A 21,181-nucleotide genomic window follows, 5' to 3' on the forward strand; every position below is an offset into this window, starting at 1 on the left:
AAGAAATTATTGTTTTTGATACTGTACTGTACAAATTGGCAATTGACAAATTCCATTTCTCTAGAGAATGAAGCTGTAGCTGCAGCATGTTGATTGACGTTTTATTATGTAAAGACATGTTCAAGGTGTTCAGATAGTGCCTGTATCAGGGCCATATTTAGTTCAGTGTGTTATATGTCACTATTTTTGGTAGCCTACTGTACTTAAATGGCCAGTATGTATTATATTTTCTTTATTCATTGAAGCCTCTATGTTTACAGTCTTGTGGTGATGCGCAATGTGCTATAGGTGCCAACAAAAATTACGTTTGGTACTGCCAATTTGTTTTGTTTTGTCATGGTTCATGTGTGCAATAAACATTACACTTCATGAGAAAAAAATCGTGGCAGAGAATCGTGAATCAATTCTAAGCTAAAAAATCGTGATTCATATTTTTCCCCCAATCGTGTAGGCCTAGTTAACACTACACTTGACAGCAGATAACGTTAGCCTACCGTTAGCTAGCAGCTGGAGTAAACACGGTTAAAATGCTGACAGCTAAACGGTGTAAAAGTTTCTGTATTTCACTGTAGAGGAACGTATGACAGTGTGCAGCTGCAGAAACAACACAGATGTTGCGTTCACTTGAAACTCGCCTCGTGTTGCATTCAAAGTTATTGTAAAATACCCTTTTCCCATCCAATGGTTGTTTACACATACAGACATGTCTCGCTTTATTAGATAGATAGCCTGCCTATGAGTGGCATCACGCTCTGTCTGCCACTTGTCTGTGGTTGTGCTTTGCATGTGTAGGATTCTGAAATGTCCTTAAATTTGTGAATTGTCGTTTGTTTATTCAAAGTCAAAGACAGTCCAAAGTAGTGCTACTTTGCACATTTTTGTGGGTCCAAGGTGTATTTCACATTTTAGCTGCCAAAGCTCCGCTGCTTTCTTCAACCCTCTCGGTGTCTGTTCCAGTGGCTAGAGCAGCAAAAGCCAATGTGTGTTTCTTTTACCGCCGATATGTTTTGCATTTCTAATCCAAACAATGTCAAACTCGGGCACTGCACTTACTCGTGCCTGTAGCAAGACACTTGTCAAGTTTGAAATCCATTGGACTAACGGTTCGAGAGATATGCGCATAACAAACACACAGACAGGCAGACGTTCCTGCAATTTATAAATAGATGTTAACCCTGTCACATTGACATATTTAAACTTTATACTGAGGTGGCTTTTGTCGTCATGATCTCTGGTTGTGTTAGACCATTGAGGGAAATGTTGCAAACCTATGAGCAGAACTGCTTTAAATCAATGCTGCATTGCTGTATGTTAAAGCTACAGTGCATACTTTCTGTCTACCCCGTGAGGAATTCTAAGTAATGAAAACAAAACTGTCAGAGGGTTCATATGATACAAGCCTTCTATGATCGCACACCGCCCCCTCCCCTCCTCCACACAGTTGCTAGTAGCCAAGGAGGACACGGAGGATTAAAAAAACATGATGTACTCTTCAGAAGAGGTAATTAGCTTCACTTGAGTTTCTGCGCGGGAAAGTCACCGGATGACACAATCTTCTGAACATAGTCATACTGACAAATACAGAGAGAGTTGTGTGGAGTTGATAGTCTTAATTAGCTTTGTAGCAACTCATTTGGCAATTGCTTGAATGTAACGGACGTTCATTAATATAAAAAAGTTATGCACTAAAGCGTTAATGTAATGGCATACCTTAATTGATTGTTCCACAACTTTGTCTAATTAAGCTAATTAGGAGACGGTTTAAGTGACATGACAAGACCAGGAAACCCCTTTCTCCAAGTTCACAAAGCCATCAATCAGCCAATGAACCAGCCAACGCTGGAGGTTGTTTACAGCCAACAAAAGTATAATGAAGTGACCTCACATTTCAGATCTTTGGGGCTAGTAAACTTGTGCATTGAATGTGAAATGTTTTACTCATGTTCTTCTTCAAAGAAAACCTGTAAAGAATTGTGAGTCTGAATGTACTTATGCTAGTATCAGTTGTGCTACCCAGATTTCTCATGGACCTCCATGGCTTGTTGCTTGTAGTGGGATTCAGCCAGGAGACTAAATCTTTTAGATGAAAAATGAGACCAGTCTCTCAGTATATCTCTCTGTGTATTTTCTGTCCTCAACTAGCTTCCCAGCTACAAAAACTTCAAAGGAGTGATCCATGAACTGGGTCAGAACCAGTACCTGGTCAGTGGAGAGGTGTCTGTCATCGACAGAAACACCATCGAGATCACAGAGCTTCCTGTTCGGACATGGACACAGGTACAGTTCAGCTTCTTTTCTCTATAATATCTTCTATTGTTTTTATTACCGTAGATAGAAGTTAACTGGTGTCCATATGAAGAACTCGAATATATAATAGTAGTAATGGGATACAACAAATACAATAAGATGTATGGTAAATCTTAACTGTGTTTTTTTTTTCCCTGTGTTGTGTGCAGGCGTATAAGGAGTCTGTGCTGGAGCCGATGCTGCAGGGCAGTGACAAAACACCTGCTCTCATCAATGATTATAAGGAATACCACACAGATACCACGGTCAAGTTTGTGGTTCGCATGTCTGAGGAGAAACTTGCCCATGCAGAGTCCGTTGGTCTTCACAAAGTCTTCAAGCTGCAGTCCAGCCTTACCTGCAACTCCATGGTAAACAGCTCAACCTAAAGTCTAATATAAATCATGAAAAGTGTCTTCTGTCTTGAAATATAGATGGCTTGGCCTCACTGGTTTGTCCATTTCTTAAAAAAAAACATGTTTACTACATTTTATTTACTACACTTTCAGTTGTCAATGGTGTGTCATTTTTTTTTTTTTACAAAACATACATCGAATGAACAATACCCCCCTTCTGCCATCATCACCCACCCAGACAAAAATCAAGAAAAGATGACACAGTAACTACAATATTCCAGACCATTCAACAAAATTGACAATAAACCATAAACCAAATAACCATATGTATAACTGACAACACCATGAGCCCATCATATGTCTCTCCCTCGCACAAAGCTTCTTAGGAGCCCTCCAGAAAGTTCAGGTACTTTCCCAATTTTGTTGTGTATATATACATCCAATCTGGCAAACCGTTTGTGTGACACTTTTTCAAACACCGCCAGCCTAACCATCTCACAGGCCCATTGCTGGATTGACGGCACCCATTAACTGATTTTTAAACCACTTAATCCTCAGGTGCTGTTTGACCATATGGGCTGTATGAAGAGGTACGATTCGGTCCAAGACATCCTCCGGGAGTTCTTTGAGCTCCGCCTGCACTACTACAAACTGAGGAAGGACTGGTTACTGGGCAGCCTGGGGGCCGAGGCCGCTAAACTGTCCAACCAGGCTCGTTTTGTGCTGGAGAAGATCGAAGGAAAAATTACGATCGGTAATAATGCCGGCAATCAGATTCCTATGTAACAGTGAGTGGTTGAATATTTTGTAACCCATACTTTGTATCATAACAGAGAACAAATCCAAGCGTGAATTGATCCGCATGCTGGTCCAGAAAGGCTATGAGTCTGATCCTGTGGCTGCCTGGTCCAAGTCTCAGGAAAAGGTACCGTTACAGCGGCTTTCACTGTACACCTACATCTACCTCTGCACATACAAGTTCACACAGCAACAATATGACCAAAAGTAAAAATACATTAGGACCTATAACTAGAGCTGTTCCAATACCATCTTTCCCTGACTGATTCCAATACCTGATCTTGCGTATCAGCCAATACAGAGTACCGATGTGATACCAGTGCATTAAAATATATATATTTATTATTATTTTTTAGCAGCTGAATACTGCGAGACCCTGTATGGATGTGATATGCTTGATATCATTGATGTAAGGGAAACCTTTGTAAAACAAGAACAAACACATACAGAGAATGAATGCAATAGAACATTGCTTTAATTATCTAGTTTGACAGTCAGTCATAACAGAATTTTCTTTGTAACTAAATTACATTGTATCAGATTTTCCTCAACAGGTACTCAACAATGCATTTTAGGGTGCACACACAACACCAAGGTTACTATAGTTTCAAATTTTCAATTAGTTTTTGTTTTATCTTAGTTTTGACTTTTGCATTTCATTTTAGTTTAGTTTCAGTTTTTCAGAAATATTTAGTTTTTATACATTTAGCTTTAGTTTGTTTTTGTTAGGCTCGAATAAAGTCTTAGAAGTATGTAGCTCTATATATGCATACAAAGTACATTGTTTGAGAACTGTAAAGGAATAGCCATTGTGTTTATTGTATCATCTTCACACTACTTTATTCTCAGATGTGAAGCAATTAAAGCATTTCGCCATCTCCTGGAATGGAACTCTGTTCACTTTCTGTAAAAAAATTAAATAAAAAGCTATTGAGGAGGAGAGAGGGGTGGGCAAGGTGGAGGGTGGGTGTGTGACCTTGACCAACTGCCACTTTGCTCGTTTGAAAGCCGTGATGTTTCTCTCTCATGGGTGGACCAAATATTCTGGGCGGGCAAGGCAGAGAAAGGGGAGGTAACCTTGCTCCTTATGACCTCATAAGGAGCAAGATTCCAGATCGGCCCATCTTAGCTTTCATTTTCTCAAAGGCAGAGCAGGATACCCAAGGCTCAGTTTACACCTAGACCATAGGCAGGCAGGGGGAATGCATATTAATGTTAAAAACCTCATAAAGTGAAATGTTCATGCCATGGGACCTTTTTAAAGGTTTTGGTTTAACTTTAAAGGTTTTTTGTTAACTGCTTATTTTAGTTTTAGTTCACGATAATAACCCTGGACGACGTGTCACTGGATCCACGTTAATCATGGCAGAAGGTGTAGAAAGCAGCATGACATAGTTCTGTTTTATGACACTATGTTTTTTTGTCTTTCTCCAACAGGCTCAGGAAGAAGAGGACCGTGACGGCAACGAGAGCGACAGCTCGGTGGACTCTGGCTCCTCGTCGGGTCCAAACTTCAACTACATCCTCAACATGCCTCTGTGGTGCCTGTCTAAAGAGAAGGTGGAGGAGCTGCTCAAACAGAGGGACCACAAGGTATTATTAATCAGCCTTTAATTCATTTTCTCATCTTTCACATCATCGTTCATTTTCATCTCACTAGACACCCGTCATGCACACATCATTGTATTTTTATATGAAAGTGTTGTGTGGTCTTCTCTTCCTCGCCTCCCGCAGCCGACAACAATCCAGTGAGTGCCCGCTGATCTGGTGGATGTCCTCCGGAGGACAAGTCATGCCTTCGTGGCGAAAAATTGTAGTTTATTTCCCCCTCAAAAATAGGTATTTCAGAACTGTAGTGGTTATGACCATATCAGTGACTATGTAACTACATGGAAACAAAATGATGCCTGTTGCTTGTACAGTCATAGCGTTACTGAAGGCTAGCTCTAGCTCCATAGTTAGCTACGTTACTCCAAGCTTCTTCCCAGTTCCCTTGTGAACACCTCCGCTCTTCACTCTTCACACACTACACTCCAATCTGCACACTGCTGTTTACCTTTTCCTGCTACAACGGAATTCCCACGGAACTTCAGCGCGAGACAGCTAGCCTTCTGTAACACTGTACAAGGCACAGGCATCATTTGGCCCGTTTCCATATAGTCACCTAGTCACTGATATGGTCATAACCACTACAGTGTTCAATTACCTATTTTTGAGGGGGAAATAAACTACAATTTTTCACCGCGAAGGCATGACCTGTCCTCCGGAGGACATCCACCAGACCAGCGGGCGCTCATTGGATTGTTGTTGGCCGCGAGAGGCGAGGAAGGCGGGGAGGAAGCAGAGGCAAGGGTGCCAGACGGGACTGCTAGCACGGCTAAGCAAACTACCACACAGTTCGTCACTGCAAAGACTCCTGCTCACCAACGCCAGATCGTTCACACACAAAATGGATATATATGCTACAAAAACACACGGAACTGCTGTTTGTTGATTATTATTAGCCGGGCTGAACACACTCGCTCATCCCAGACAGCAGCTAGCAGCTAACAGGTAGGGTAGGGTAGGTGAATTTAAACAATGTCTGAGTTGAAAACGCATAATTTTGTCATGTAAGGTCCCTGTTTCACAGACATTTTAATTGTATTTTGTGTCTGTTAAGAGGCACAAAGGCACTCTTTATCTTATACCCCCCAAACTGCCGTTTTAGCTCACTGGGAGCTCTGGGCATTAGCTTTTGCTATCACACAGCGTTTGTTCCTGGGGAGATGGATCCCTGCATCCTGCGCGCCATGGATGTCTGAGCCTCAGCAACTATAACTACAAAGATGCAATTTGTCTGTTCCTAACATTAGCACAACACTTTGCAATGGTTAGCTTGTTACCTGTGACGATATATGCTAAATGTAACGTCTCTTTCACATTGCAAGTGACTGACCTATCTGGGTGCGTTTTGAGATGCCTGATGAAGTTTGACGTTGTTGATCCAGCATCATTTATCTTGGTGCCACACTCCTTGCATGTAGCTGTTTGCTTACTGCCACTGTTTACAAAGTTATTGAAATCAAAAATAATGACAAAAGGCACAACACCGGGAGGACTTGGTGTCGCCATGGTCAATGCATTTTTTTATACGTGAGTGCACGCACATAAGGCATAGCGCATACATTACGTTGCACATTATGGCAAGGGCAGGGGACATGCAGCTCGTCATACTTTTCCCCAACGTATATGTGCCAATAAAAGAAAATAGACATGAATAAATTTAGATTTAAAAAGCAATAATTGCATGAAAACAGGTTGTTGACTAGTCTTAAAGCTTGAGTCCGAGTCAAGTCTGAAGTCGTTTGGGTCGAGGCTCAAGTCAAGTCTGAAGTCAGCGGTTTGTGCAACTTAATTGCGACTCGAGTCCCAGTCTCAGAGATGGGATAGTCCCCATCTCGTGATTGAAACCGCAAACATTCAGTGTAAGATCAAAAAAATGACGTAACATTATTTATAATAAGTTTATTTGAGTCACAGCTGCTACATATAGTGTTTTGACCTCGACAACCCAACTGCATTTGGTTGCATTTAGTTAACTTTCTAAAGAAGGCGCAATCGCTTGTTTGCTGAGGGTCGGGTCGGGAATCCAACATTAACACACTGACAACATTGTATTCAGAAAATAATATATTTTTTATGTGTGATTATGTAAAGGTGTTCAGATACCAACCTTTGGTGAACTTGTGAATTTCGCCAGCCGTCTTCTGTTGTTTTCATGGAGACAGACATGGTGTGCACGGAGGTGTGTCTGTGTGTGTCTCCCCTATGTGAGAGAGACGTGTGAGTGAAAGAGAGACGGAGGGAGAGCAGGGAAAGGAAATGCAGCTGAACAAATACACTGTGTGTTTTAAATAGCGTTAAAAAAGAATAACGAAACGCAATATGTGGTGGCCGGTGCTGATTTTGTGGCGCACCGCCACAAATTAGTCTGTGTGGGAAACACTGCATTTTATATCATTTGGAGCGTTATTATCATATTTCTCTTTTCTTTTGGGTTGTTTTAGGTCTCTGTGGTCATTTGGCGTGTCTTTGTAATCAGTTTGCGTCTCTTTTTTTACGTCATTTTGGACCATTATTATCTCCATATCTGTGTCTGAAACGTTGAAAAACTAGAGCAGATAATAAATAACTAACACTTAAAAAGCTTAAAGACAAAACTTAAAGTCCGACTACAATCATTAGATCTGAGAAAAGTCTTTTAGTTACATTCATTGGGCTTAGGTGCTGCCCAAAATGGATTGGGTGCTGCACCTAAACCTTATAATTGCAGGGAAAACCCTGGTGTACTGTACACAGTGTACTACATGTAAGTGTACTCACAGAAGCATCCAAATTGAGACACACAGTGAGTGTATTAAGTGGTGCAGTTGACGTGTTGATTAACAAAGTGAATATGTGCTGATGTACAGAGAGCAGAGCTGAATGATCTCCAGAAGAAACACGCCGAAGATCTGTGGAAGGAGGACTTGGCCGTGTTCATCGAGGAACTGGATGTAAGTTTTGTGTTTTAGATGCTTTTTATTGTCTCCACACTCACCACTCGCTCAGCTGTGAAAGTTGATATGCCATTTACTGTTAGCAAGTTGTTGTGAAGTTAATAATATCTGATTTAGGTCTAATATAAAAAAAAAATTTAGAATAATGTACACTTCCACAGCAATTCCATCAGTACAAGAGTGCCGTCACTCACCACTCTGATCTCTGACAGAAATGCTGTTACCAATCACCAGAGATGTTCACAAGTAATTTTTTGGAAGTCCAAGTCAAGTCTCAAGTCTTTGAGGGGCAAGTTCAAGTCAAGTCTCAAGTCTCTGGCCATCTGATCTGTCCCCAACACTGTATTGTTAAATCTTATGAATCCAAAGCATGTCCTGTAGTTACCATCCATACAGCACAATATCAAAATCAGTTGTAGGATAACTTTATGGGGTCTACTTAACACATTCCTCTAGCCCTCAGACCTGGTGAAATATTAACCTAAGTCTGTAACATCATATGAATACAACTATAAATATACAATTTGCCTGTTCCCAGAATTAGCACAACACTTTGCAAAGGTTAGCTTGTTACCTGTGACGATATATGCTAAATGTAAAGTCTCTTTCACTAAAAGAAATTTCTAATGTCGAAGTGGAAATCAAGAGAATAGTGGCAGTGCCACCCCAGTTACAGAACAACATGCATCTCAGTGTCAGTCCAAATTCCGCACAATAAGCAGTTTGAACTCACTGATGTAATGCCATTTAGTGTTCAGTGTTAGTACGCTCAGTGAAACGGAGTCCAGCGTGAGGGAGATCCGACTCAGAGGAGGAGAAGTTAGTGAGGCCGGCGTCTCCACGGCAGGTGACAGTGCACACGGATCCGCTGCGCCACGCATAATGATGAAATACTGTAGTAAATAGGACTACAGTACCCGAAATATGTGCAGAATTAAGACAGTCAAGACGGCCCAGTGATTGGTGGAACGGGTACACTTTGTTCACTTAATAGCCTACAAATCATCCACGGGATCAATTACGCATCACAAGAGTTTGCCCGCCCGACACAGCGTTTGTTCCTGGGGAGATGGATCCGTGCGTCCCGCCTCCTGTGCGCCATGGATGTCTGAGCCTCAGCAACTGCTAACTATAAACATATAATCTGCCTGTTCCCAGAATCAACACAACACTTTGCAATGGTTAGCTTGTTACCTGTGACGATATATGCTAAATGTAATTTCTCTTTCACATTGCAAGTGACTGACCTATCTGGGTGCGTTTTGAGATGCCTGATGAAGTTCGACGTTGTTGATCCGGCATCATTTATCTTGGTGCCACACACCTTGCATGTAGCTTACTGCCACTGTTTACGAAGTTATTGAAAGCAAAACTAATGACAAAAGGGACAACATCGGGGGGACTTTCCATCGTTTCCATCGTCAATGCATTTTTGTATATGTGAGAGTGCGCACACATAAGGCATAGCGCATGGATTATGGCAAAGGGCAGGGGACATGCAGCTCGTCATACGTTTCCCCAACGTATATGCACCAATAGAAAAAAAAAAATAGAAATACATGAATAAATTTAGATTTAAAAAGCAATAATTGCATGAAAACAGGTTGTTGACGAGTCTCGAAGCTAGAGTCCGAGTCGAGTCTTTTGGGTCGCAAGTCAAGTCTGAAGTCAGCTGTTTGTGCGACTTAAGTGCAAGTCTCAGACTCGAGTCCTCATCTCTGCCAATCACCGTTTCCAGTCGCTTCTACTTTGCAGTTGGCTTTTTTTTTGCCGGTTGAAGCTTCATATTAAACGGACTGACATTGGTCTCAAGAGTCGATTCAATTACGATGATACTGTCAACAATTCAGTTGATTCGATATCACGATGCGTCTCCTCCTCAATATTATGTGTTATGTATATATTGCTATACGTGGTTTTTATCAACAAATTCAAGCAGTTAGATATATATGAACTCCCTTTTCATTGTATCTTTTCTTAAAAAAAGAAACTTCCTGAATGTAGCGGAGTCTGATCACAACAGACAAAAGGCAAAAACTAAAAAAGCAGCAATCGTCTAGGTCCGCATCGTGATGCATCGATGCAATGATTCATTTCAACACCCCTATTCAATACTGGCTTTTATTTGATAATTTACTGTATTAGAGTTTTTTTATGTTGCCCTTTTGTACTATGTGCTTTAGCAATAATATGTGTCAATATGGTTATGCTAATAAAGCCTATTTGAATTTGAGTTAAAAGTGACTTTAGAATTTCTGTGTTTGGTCTGTCAGAAAGTGGAGGCCCATGAGCGAGAGGAGCAGAGTTTAGGGAAGGCCGTCAAACTGGTGAAGGGGAAGGTGGGCAAACCCAAAGCCAAGAAGCTGAACCTGGAGGAGACCATGCCATCACTGTTTGGTCGCCGGGTGGAGCCTCCAACTCAGGCTATCAGATCTGACGCAGCCAAGAAACTGACCAAAAAGAAAAAGGTAACAACTGCCAGTGTAATACCGAAAAATAAAAGCGTGCAATCAGGAATCCAGGATTTGTTACAGGTTGTGTTTTTTTCTCTCAGAGTGACATTGATCCAGCGGTGAAGCTGGAGTTTGATGAGGAAGGTTTGGGCGGTGAGGGAGCAACGGGAGAAATTTCTGTAGCCAAACCAAAGGCTCCACGTGTCAAGAAAGAGAAGAAAGAGCCTGGTCAGTACTTCAGCTATTCCATCAAACCCATGAAATTCATTTCCTTTAGCTGTTCACTTTCAAAGATTTAGCAATTGCTATTTCTGTTCAAATGTCAAAGGACTGAATTATAAAGGCCAAATGTAAGAAATGATCGAATTGGACTTGCTTTATCAGTAGATGCGTTATTTAACAGCACAGATGGACCTATTTTTCAACTATAACTATCCAGCATTCTTTTTCCTAGTATACCATGTTTAGGGCTCTGTTTCGCTACTTGATACCTTTTGAAGGTATTGACAGAAATGACCCAGTACAGAGTAGTAGTATCAAAACTTCTCCAGTCAAACAATTCCTGCATTCATCCTTAATGTACCCAGATATAGAAAAATATTACTATTAGTATGGTTTTCCTTGCAGCCAATTACCGCAAGCATTCTTGGATTTAATGCAACGTGTGATTGGCCCATTACCGCAGCAGCTACAGCCCATACAGTCTGTGGTGCGGTGAAGTCGAGTGCATTGTATTTGAGTTAGAGTTGGCAGTTCAGCATGCCGAGATGCTTCTGTTCACATGATGGGAATCGAATGATGTAGGGAAAAAAGGTATCAAATGAAGTACTCTATATTAGGGGTGTGAATCTTCACTGGTCTCACGATTCAGTTACAATTATTCTGTCAAGGATTCGAATCGATCCGATAACCCCGATGCATCATGATGCATCACCTCCTCAATATTATTTTATATTGCTACACATTTTCATCAACAAATTCAAGCAGTTAGATATATGTGAACTCCCCTTGTATGTGCTCTTAAAAAAAGACACTTCCTGAATGTAGCAAAGTCTGAACACAGTGGACAACAGACAAAAACAAAAGCGTTTTAGTGCTCTTATCAACATGGAAAAGTGGATCGGCTTGCTTTGTGCAAATGTTTTTTTATTGAAAACAACATTGGCATATACGTAGTGTTCAATTTTACACAACATGCTCACTTGGAACTAATAATCTGTCGCATAATGTAACACTGTTACCTCCATTTTCAACTGCAGATAGTACTGCCTCATGCCTGAGGCGAGCCTGGCTGGTCGTCATAGCGATTATGGTTTCCCCCGACTCATTTCCTGGTTCTCGTTCTCCATAACCAACGTAAAATCAAGGAGAGGGTTAACTTTTCCTGCTACAGGTTTCCAACCGTGGTCCGAAAGAACAGAGGAGACACTACGTTTCTCTCACGGACTGTAGACTCACTACTCGCTCCGAAGCTAATCGCCGTGACAAGCCTACTAGCTACTAGAGGTGTGAATCTTCACTGGTCTCCCGATTCAATTACGATTATCAGGTCTTCGATTCGATATCTCAATGCATCACAATGCTTCAAAATACATTTTTCTATTAAAGCCATATAGGATATTTGACTTGACAAACTTGCATTGTCAAGTGCAATGCCCAAGCTGCAATACGTAACTTTAGACTGGAATGATGAAATGTTTGGGTTAATTTCTTTAAAGTAGCTACCACGAAGGTTTACCTATTTTGGATTAGTCATATACCACCCTACTTTTAACCAGCAAATCTATTGTGCTGTATTGAAATAACTGACCTCTGACAACTCTATAACAAAAAAGGTACTGCTTACTGAACAATAACTTAAATGTATAAATAACATTTTGCCGTTAGATTGAATAACAAAAAAAAACATAACCCAAATCATACCCTTCAAATAGGCTAACTGCAATATTTCTTCAAATGATATTACACACAACTAGCTACCCCTTTACCCGTTTCTCTATCAGTTTCCACTTAAAACACTCCAGCTACACAAAATGATTCCTCCCCTACAGCATTTCAATGTAAAACTTACTCAAACCCCATTAAACCACTGTGTTAACACACACCTACACACACACACGCGCCGAGAGGAGAAAACAAAAAGAAAAAGATGCGGGCTCATCTGGACGTGCAGCAGCCAGCAGGACGTTATCTTCTTCAGTGAAGCAAACACACAGATATCCAACTTACAGTTAGCTGTTAGTCCCAGAAACACAGCTCAAACACGAAAACCAGTCACCGGCTACGGCAAAGTCCTCCTCAGCAGGGAAACCCACTGTCGTCCTCTCCAGTCCAAAATCAGCATTCTCCGAACCAGCAACTCTCCGCTGTTAGCTCCAACTTTAGCTAGTCAGTTAGCTCCAACTTTAGCCAGGCACACTAGCACAACGTTTGTTCTAAACCACTGCTGTTAGACAGGAAAAGTGCCATAGTGTAGCTACACCTCTTCAGCTTTGTTATTCCACTTAGATCGTTTCCAAGCTAACTAGCGTCTCTCGATGTTTCTCAGTGTTTTCTTTCCTCTTCTCGATTTGCGATCGTGTGTGTGTGTGTGTGTGTGTGTGTGTGTGTGTGTGAGAGAGAGAGAAATGGGTTAGCTAGGCTACTGAGTGTTATTTTTCATTTGAATGTTTATGCCGCGTGGCCATAGTGGGATTTGTAATTTTGTTTCCGGTCTAGCTAGATTCGAAAGAATGTTAATCCTTCTTTAACTGTCTATGCGTTAATCGCGCGATAAAAAAATTGTCGGCGTTAATAACTCCTAAATATCTCCTAAATTTTTCTACTTAGGAGCACATGTGCTCCTTGGGGAAAAAAGTTAGCGTTGAGCCCTGCTGACTGTCAACAAACTAATTTTCACTGTGTTGCAGGAGCTCCCAGAGTGAGAAAACCCCCAGGACCCAAAGGTGTCCCTGCTAAGAAGGTGAAGAAGAGGAACCCCTGGTCTGAGGACGAGTCAAAGTCCGACAGTGACCTGGAGAACAGCCAGCCTGTCATCATCCCCAGAGAGACCAAGTCCCAGAGGGCATCAGGTAAAGTTAAACTTAGTATGAATATGCATTGTCATCACTAGCCACCACTAGACTTTAATCTTCCTCTGTTTTTAGCTTTAATTTTTTTCACCATTTGTTTCTCTTTTAATTTGTACAAACTCTTTGATATGACCCACCGTCAGCATGTTGGTTACCAAATGGCTTGTGACATTTCATTTAAATCCACTTCATGTGTAGCCTCGTGAGACCGTCCTGATCTTGCGAGCTCCAGTTTTCCACTCGCAGATCAGTCTGGCATCTTGAGATAGAGAACATTTGGAGCCGTTAGCCAAACGACCGGGCCAGTCAGCGTTGGTTTTGAGGTGGGTTAGGTGGTGATAGACAGATGGTTTATCCAATCAGCTAACCAGTATTTTCAGACAGGTAGCCCTAATTCTGTTAGCCGCTCGCTAATGCTTTTTTTCTCTTGGATCCTTCTCTTGGAATATGGTCCGGGAACCTGAAATGGTGCCTTTTATTCGTAAATTCTCGTTACACAAACGGCAAATATCCTTTACGGACATGTTGCTTGCATGCTGAGCTAACAAGCTATGCTTTGCCTGCAGCAGCAGGGGCGGGCTTGTGGTTGTATTTTCATTCGCTTCGTGGATCTGATTGGTTGATTTGGCCCGTCTATTACCAACATAGGTGATAGACAGATAGTTCATCCAATCAGCTAACCAGTATTTCCGCCCCTTCCCAAAGGTTCTCCAACGGAAAGTTCCCAGATGGATATGCCAAGCAAATGCGAAACAATCCATCTGGGTATACTCACTCTGAGTCAGGTTACTTCATGTGGCCCAGGGCCAAAAAACAACAATAACAATTTGTGAACTGGCTCTATGTTTCGTCAGTTTCATTAGCGCTCAGTTTTCAGTATCTGAGGGCTCAGTCTGATGCAACATAGCCGCAACATGTAACCGTTATTGTTCAAGGCCACAGCAATAAAAAAAAATGTGACCCAGGCTCTGCTCTTGTCTTTCAGCTGCCAAGCCCAAATATACGTTTGACTTCTCAGAGGAGGAGGATGAGGCCGCCGACGAAGAGGAGAACGGCGAGAACGACGTGGCCTCATCTCCAATGAGGTCATTTAAAGATGACTTCCTATCCTCTGAGACCAAGGAGCGCTACAGCGACCATCACGATGACGACGACGATGACGACGATGACGATAACGAAGACTCCTATTCTGCCCCCCCCAAAAAGACCCCGTAAGATTTAAACCGCAGCCAGGAGCTCATCTGAACACGATGGAATAGAAAGTTTGTAGGAATGTTGGTGTCACAGGGTCCAATGGCAGTCGTTGTATTGCAGCCCTCTGAGGCATCTGTATGTGTTTGGGTCGTGTCTATATCCACAATGTTCCACTTCCGGGATTGCTCCGTTGCCAACGGAAATAACGCTGGATTTCACTCATTTAGGCCGGATATCTGTTGCCTTGGTCTTCCTTTGTGTTGGCGTTCTAAACTCTGGGGGATTTATGAGGACTATGGTTAACTGCTCCTCAGATCTCTGCAGGGTAAATCCAGACAGCTAGCTAGACTGTCCAATCTGAGTTTTTGTTTTGCACGACTAAAACTACTTTCTAACGTACACGTTCCACCAAAACAAGTTCCTTACAGAGGCTATTTTGCAGCGGCACCACGGCTTTTCCGGGTGTTTAGCGCCACCCAAGATGATTGTGATTAGTTTAAAGAAATTCCAATAAACCAGAGCATGTTTTCTCTTATTTCACCCTCCTCCGCAGAGCTGTGGAGGAAGGTCTGGCAAAGCAAGACTAGTTTGGGTCTAACGCTGGGTTTCAACAGACTGCGTTTTTCAACTGCACCAAGACAGCGGATTCCAAGCGGAATTGTGTCACAGCAACATGATGCCAACGGTGTACACGTTTTGCTAACAATTTGCCAAGCTAACTGTTAAAGGGTAACTACCGTTTTTTCAACCTGGATCCTGTTTTCCTGTCTGACTGATGGGAACAACGCTGCAGTCAGCAGCGGCAAAACAAGCTATAATGTAAGTTAATAGGGCAATTGTCCAGTTTGTATTTACCTTCACAAAAGTGCTTGTTTTGCCACTGACTGACTCAGATTAATATTATAAGTGTCTGACAACATTATGAAGGGATCCTTTCCGTAATGTGAGAGACGCACGCAGTTGGATGCTGTCCTCATCTCCTACTTCAATGCCTAACGAATCTATCTCTTTCTCTCCCCTGCCTTTCACTGGCTGAAGCCTGAAAATACTGTAAAACAAATTAATAACATAACTAATTCCACTGGTCGGGCTATTCAGCTCTGTTTCAGATTGATACTTCCGGTTCATCCTCAACACAGGCCTTTTTCAGTCGCGGAAAATACTTTTCAATAGACCGCTTATTCAGTGTAAGAGTAAAAAATGACATAACATTATTTATAATACGTTTATTTGATTCACAGCTGCTACATAAAGTGTTTTGACCTTGACAACCGAACTGCGTTTTACCACAAACTTGCGACTAGTTAACTTTCTAAAGCAGGTGCAATCGCTTGTTTGCTAAGAGTTGGGTCGGGACTCCAACGTTAACACACTGACAACATTTTATTCAGAATCTAAAATATTTTAAAACACTTTTTAATGTGTGATTGTGTAAAGGTGTTCACAAGATAGATCTACCAACCTTTCGTGAACTTGTGAATTTCGCCAGCCGTCTTCTCTCCTTATGGAGACAGGCGCTGTGTGCACAGTGGGATCGATGGTGTTTTAAGCCTCCAACGTCGCCTTACAGGCACTAACCCTCACCGTAACCTTAAACATAACCATTGCCGCGGTGCCTGGAAGGCGACATTTGGGGGCTTAAAAAAACCTGTGTGTGTGTGTGTGTGTGTGTGTGTGTGTGTGTGTGTGTGTGTGTGTGTGTGTGTGTGTGTGTGTGTGTGTGTGTGTGTGTGTGAGTGAGTGAGTGAGTGAGTGAGTGAGTGAGACACAAGTGACAGAGAGATGGAGGAGAGCAGGGAAAGGAAATGCAGAAGAACATATTTTAAATAGCGTTTAAACAAAAATAAAAAATAATGAAACGTCATGTGCGCCGGCCGGGGTTGATAGTGAGGCGGACTGCCAGGTATCCATGATGTCCGGAACGCTCATATCTAAGCAGGGACCTTTGTTGCATGTCAGTCCCTTCTCTCCCACGTCATGTCCTGTCATCTCTCTCTACTGCCTGCTATCTAATGAAGGCACACAGATCTCTAGAAAAGAAATCCTGAATGCATTGTTTCTGCTTCTCTTAAGGTCTGCACCTGTAGCTAAAAAGCAAGAGACAACCAGCATGTTCTCGTCCAAGTCAGCCTTCTCAGAAAAAAACAATGACAGTGGTGAGTACAAGCTCAGTGGTAGTGTGCATCACATCTTTCTACATTTTTTTCTAAAATGTACTGCATTGTGGAGCTGTGGCAACAATTACTATCAGGGATATTTCTATCACGAATAAGACTGCAGCAAACAATTGTTTTCAATATTAGTTGATCTGTGGATTATTTTCAGGATTAACCCAAATATGCAGTTTACTATCCTATAAGACTATATCCTATTAAACTTGAAAATATGAACAATTTAGATGCTGATATGAGACTAAACAATACAATTGATTATCAAAATTGTTGCTAATTAACTTTCTTTGGATTGCCAAGAGACAATTTAGACAGTTTACTTTTTTCTCTCCAAAATTTACATCGTAGTCACAATAACTTAAATTCCAAACAACAAATTATAATATTTGAAAAAAAAAAAAAAAAAAAAAAAACAGTGAGAGGATAAAATGGTGCTATGAGATATTTCTTACAAGCTGCCACATTGTCTTTTTGTACGCTAAAGACTCATAAACACATTCTCAAATAATCTAGTTTAGCTTTATGCTCCATTCACGCCTGTAGGTCACCTACTCGTCTATTCTTTCATTTAATAAACGGCCTGCAGTTTGACTCAGTTTGGTACATATTCCTTTCCTAACTCTGTCTAACATCAGTGACATTAATTTGCAATCAACTGCCAACATTGGTTACTGGCTGCATTTAGTTTGCTCTAAACGAATGATTCTGATTCTAAACACTGCATTCAGTTAAGACATTTCTGATCTAGTTATGTTAGATCCTGAAGTGTAGGAAGTTCTCAAGTCTTTTATAAAGCAACATTGGATTAGTTTGCCTGTACAGAAGATAATCCTGAGAAAATGAACTGTAGCGAGGGAAAAGAACAAGTTTAAGTACTGAACAGTATGTAACAAAGTCAGAATGTGAGGTAAAGCAGATTTGAAATATCAAAAAAGGTGAACCCAGTCAGAGACGTCTCCCTGCAGGAGTGATGTGTAGAGAGTGTGCAGCAGCTGAGCGTCGGCCTGTTGTTTGTCTTGCAGATGGGTCCAAGTCTGACAGCGACGAAGACATAGCCCCGGTGTTCTCCACTTACTCCAGCAGCTCTGCGTTTGACAAGCTCTCACCAGCAAAGAAAGGTAATGACTCACTATGTCCAACAGAGGGAGCTGTAATGCAGCATCACAGCAACCACCAGAACAGAAGAGATTACTGACACTTAAAGTGGAGCTCATGAAGTCTAATGCAGGGATCTTCATTGTTTTTTAGGCCAAGGACCCCTTAACTGAAATAGATGAAGTAGGGGCCCCCTACTACTCTAAATATATTGTATAAAATTAAGTTGCATGTTAAACTGGGCTGGATGGATAAAAATGAATGGATATACTATATTACATGTGGAAGGCACAGTGAATTCTTCAGCTTAACTGTATGGCTACCATATGGCTATTATACTATATTAAGCTTATCTTCAATGTGTACATTAAATGTTTTTTGTTGTTGTTTTTTCCCCAAATAGGCCAATTTATCTTCACTATTAATAGGTTGGATTTGTATTTTTGTATATTTTTAGACATATTTGAATTTTTGAAATTTTCAAAATATTTTAAACATAATTTGGCTGCCCCCCTGCACTGACTCTGAGGAGATTTGTGCCGTAATGTTATTTATTTTTGTTTTATAAAATTGTTATCAAAAAAAGTATCATTAGGAAACTGGTGTCGATGTCTCACGGTATTGGTTTGGTAGCAGACATTTTTGAATGATACCCAGCCCTACTTACAATGTACAAAATGGAAGGGAGGGAAAAAAGCTTCCAACATGATTTATTGTGGTAGATAACTCGGCATGTGTAAGCGGTATGTAATAGCCGGGTTTTAATCCATTATATCTGTAGCAGCTAAGAAGCCGTCTGATGCAGCTCCCAAACCTAAGAAGCCACCAGCCCCAAAAGCAAAGAAGCCTGATAAATCCATCTGGGACTCTGACTCTGACACTGGGTCCAAGAAGCCAGCCTCAGCTCTTAAAGGTACAGCACAGATCCTGTCTTTTCCTACAAAAAATAAATAAATAATAAATAAAAATACACATCGGTCACATTTTGTTTTGGTGGACTTTGTGCAGGCAAAGGCAGAGGGAGGAAGAGGAAGGGCTCTGGCTCTGAAGACGAGTACAGTCCAATGAAGAAAATGGCAAAACCTGTCGGCAGAGTGAGTATCTTCCTGTGTTGATTAGATAGCAGTGTTGGTGTTTGACAAATGTAAAATGTATAAGCTGCTACTGTGAACATTAACAGGGACTGCCTGTTTGTATATACTGTATATACTTTTACATCAGTGGTGGAATGTACATGTACTTAAGTACACATTTGAGGTACCTGTACTTTACTTGAGTCTTCTCTTTTCATGCCACTTTCTACGTCTACTCTGCTACATCTCAGAGAGAAATTGTACTTTTTACTCCACTACATTCATCTGACAGCTTTAGTTACTAGTTACTTTACACATTAAGATTTTTTTGCACACAGAACACATGTGGTTTATAAAATACCATGTTTTATTATAAATTAAACTACCCAATAATATAAAGGCCTAAAAGTCCAGCTGAAATGATTAGACCATTAAACAATTATTTGATTGACAGAACAGTTTGGATCGTTTACAGTTTACAGGATTTTTCTGCATCGAATACTTTTACTTGTAATACTTTAAGTACATTTTCCTGATGATACTTACAAACTTTTACCTAAGTAACATTTTCAATGCAGGATTTTGACTTGTAATAGAATAGTATTACAGTGTGGTAAGAGTACTTTTACTTAAAGGGGTGATAAAACCGATTTTACCCTGTCATAGTTGAATAACGACAGTTCGGTGGGTAAATAGGACATACATAGAAGATCAAAATCCCATTGACACCTCTTTACAATGAAAATCTCATATTTTGAAACTGCCGCTGAAAATGGGCGAATCTCAACAAAGCTGGAAGTTGACGTCAACCTCCCAAGACCTGTACCTTTGTCACGCCCATGTTTGTATTAAGAGAACAGTCACGCCCCAATATTTACATAGGCTACACAACTGACCTGAGATCAGGTAGTCTTCTGAATCTAGGTCAGTTTTTAAAAATTATGACTTTTATTATTGTGTAATGTCAGAAGGACTTTAACTGTTTTGCCAGTCAAATTAACTTTAATGAGTGCATATTGAAATATTACACTGTTGGCAAAAAATGCATCTCAAAATGCATCAGTTTGATGCTTTAAAATATGTAATTTAAAATTTTCTTCTGGGGGAGCATGCCCCTGGACCCCCCATTTTCATGCCTAGGATACGTTTTATGGGTTCCATACGTTGTATGCAGGTGAAATTGATAACTTTCATTGAATTTTGGTTTGTTATATTCAATTTTATAGCATTTGAAAAAAAAAGTTTAAATGGTTTTAAAACAGTAACCTGACTAAACTTTGACATACACCAGTCTGTGATCCACTCAACATCCTCTGATCTTAACGGTTAGTCAAAATAATTAATAATTTCTGCTTTTTTACCTAAAAAATTAGGTATAATGTCATATAAATTCAGTTTATTGACCATGAATAAAGAAAGCTTTGAAAGCTTTTTTGACAAAAAAGTGCTAAAAAAAGTTAATTTTCAATTTTGACCCGGAAGGACAAGGCAATACAACACAAGGGTTAAACGTGACAATGACTAAGACAAATAGTTTAAAAAAAAACTTGAAATTGTATATATACAATACCTTGGCCACAATTTCTGTAGCTTCCTTTTCAACTAAAACAGTTAATTTTATTATGTGGTGCTAATGATATTTTTCCTCAGGTATTTGAAGAAACCAACTAAAATCTGTATATTCTCAAATAGTATGGTCTTAGCCACTATTAGTTGTTGTTTCCAGACAGTGTGAAGAAGATATTCAGATCAAATCAGTTTAAAGAGTTTTAATTTTTCCTAAAAACCTACAACCTAAAGTGCCTGTATTTGCTAAATCACCCATCAACGGTACTATTACACATCTCACAAAGAACGCATGCTGAATATGCAGGTTAACAGTCTGGCAGATGCATTCAGTAAGACTTCTAAATGAAAACTTCTCAAAGAAAAACAAGCAGTATATAGCCTTCCTAAAATGATAGGTTGGGAGCCCTCCCTCCCAACCTATCATTTTAGTCGCCGCGTCATGGGTGCGCCGTATGTTTTCCTGCTTTTTTGTCCTATGACATTCACACCTATGAAAGACAAAGAGACAGTGAAAAAACAGGCAAGTCCCAATACCAATTACTTTCATTTATAAACTTTTCTAGAGAACATTATT

At 40.6% G+C, this 21,181-nt stretch overlaps 1 protein-coding gene across 3 annotated transcripts in view; it reads left to right on the forward strand.

Annotated features, from left to right (window-relative positions):
* The window catches only part of top2b (DNA topoisomerase II beta), a 67,105-nt gene that overhangs the window by 45,153 nt on the left and 771 nt on the right, over positions 1-21,181 (forward strand). For 2 of the 3 annotated variants that reach the window (XM_028598000.1, XM_028598002.1), the window contains 14 exons: positions 2,143-2,277; positions 2,457-2,657; positions 3,201-3,396; positions 3,476-3,567; positions 4,878-5,033; positions 7,895-7,978; positions 10,255-10,449; positions 10,536-10,662; positions 13,344-13,505; positions 14,491-14,716; positions 16,773-16,855; positions 17,893-17,988; positions 18,747-18,878; positions 18,974-19,059. In XM_028598000.1, the coding sequence (XP_028453801.1) occupies positions 2,143-2,277; positions 2,457-2,657; positions 3,201-3,396; positions 3,476-3,567; positions 4,878-5,033; positions 7,895-7,978; positions 10,255-10,449; positions 10,536-10,662; positions 13,344-13,505; positions 14,491-14,716; positions 16,773-16,855; positions 17,893-17,988; positions 18,747-18,878; positions 18,974-19,059 (1,971 nt within the window). The remainder of the gene's footprint in view (positions 1-2,142; positions 2,278-2,456; positions 2,658-3,200; positions 3,397-3,475; positions 3,568-4,877; positions 5,034-7,894; positions 7,979-10,254; positions 10,450-10,535; positions 10,663-13,343; positions 13,506-14,490; positions 14,717-16,772; positions 16,856-17,892; positions 17,989-18,746; positions 18,879-18,973; positions 19,060-21,181) is intronic. The other variant, XM_028598001.1, reaches the window with a different exon arrangement.

This window comes from Perca flavescens, chromosome 14 (genome assembly GCF_004354835.1).
Source record: "Perca flavescens isolate YP-PL-M2 chromosome 14, PFLA_1.0, whole genome shotgun sequence".
NCBI lineage: Eukaryota > Metazoa > Chordata > Actinopteri > Perciformes > Percidae > Perca > Perca flavescens.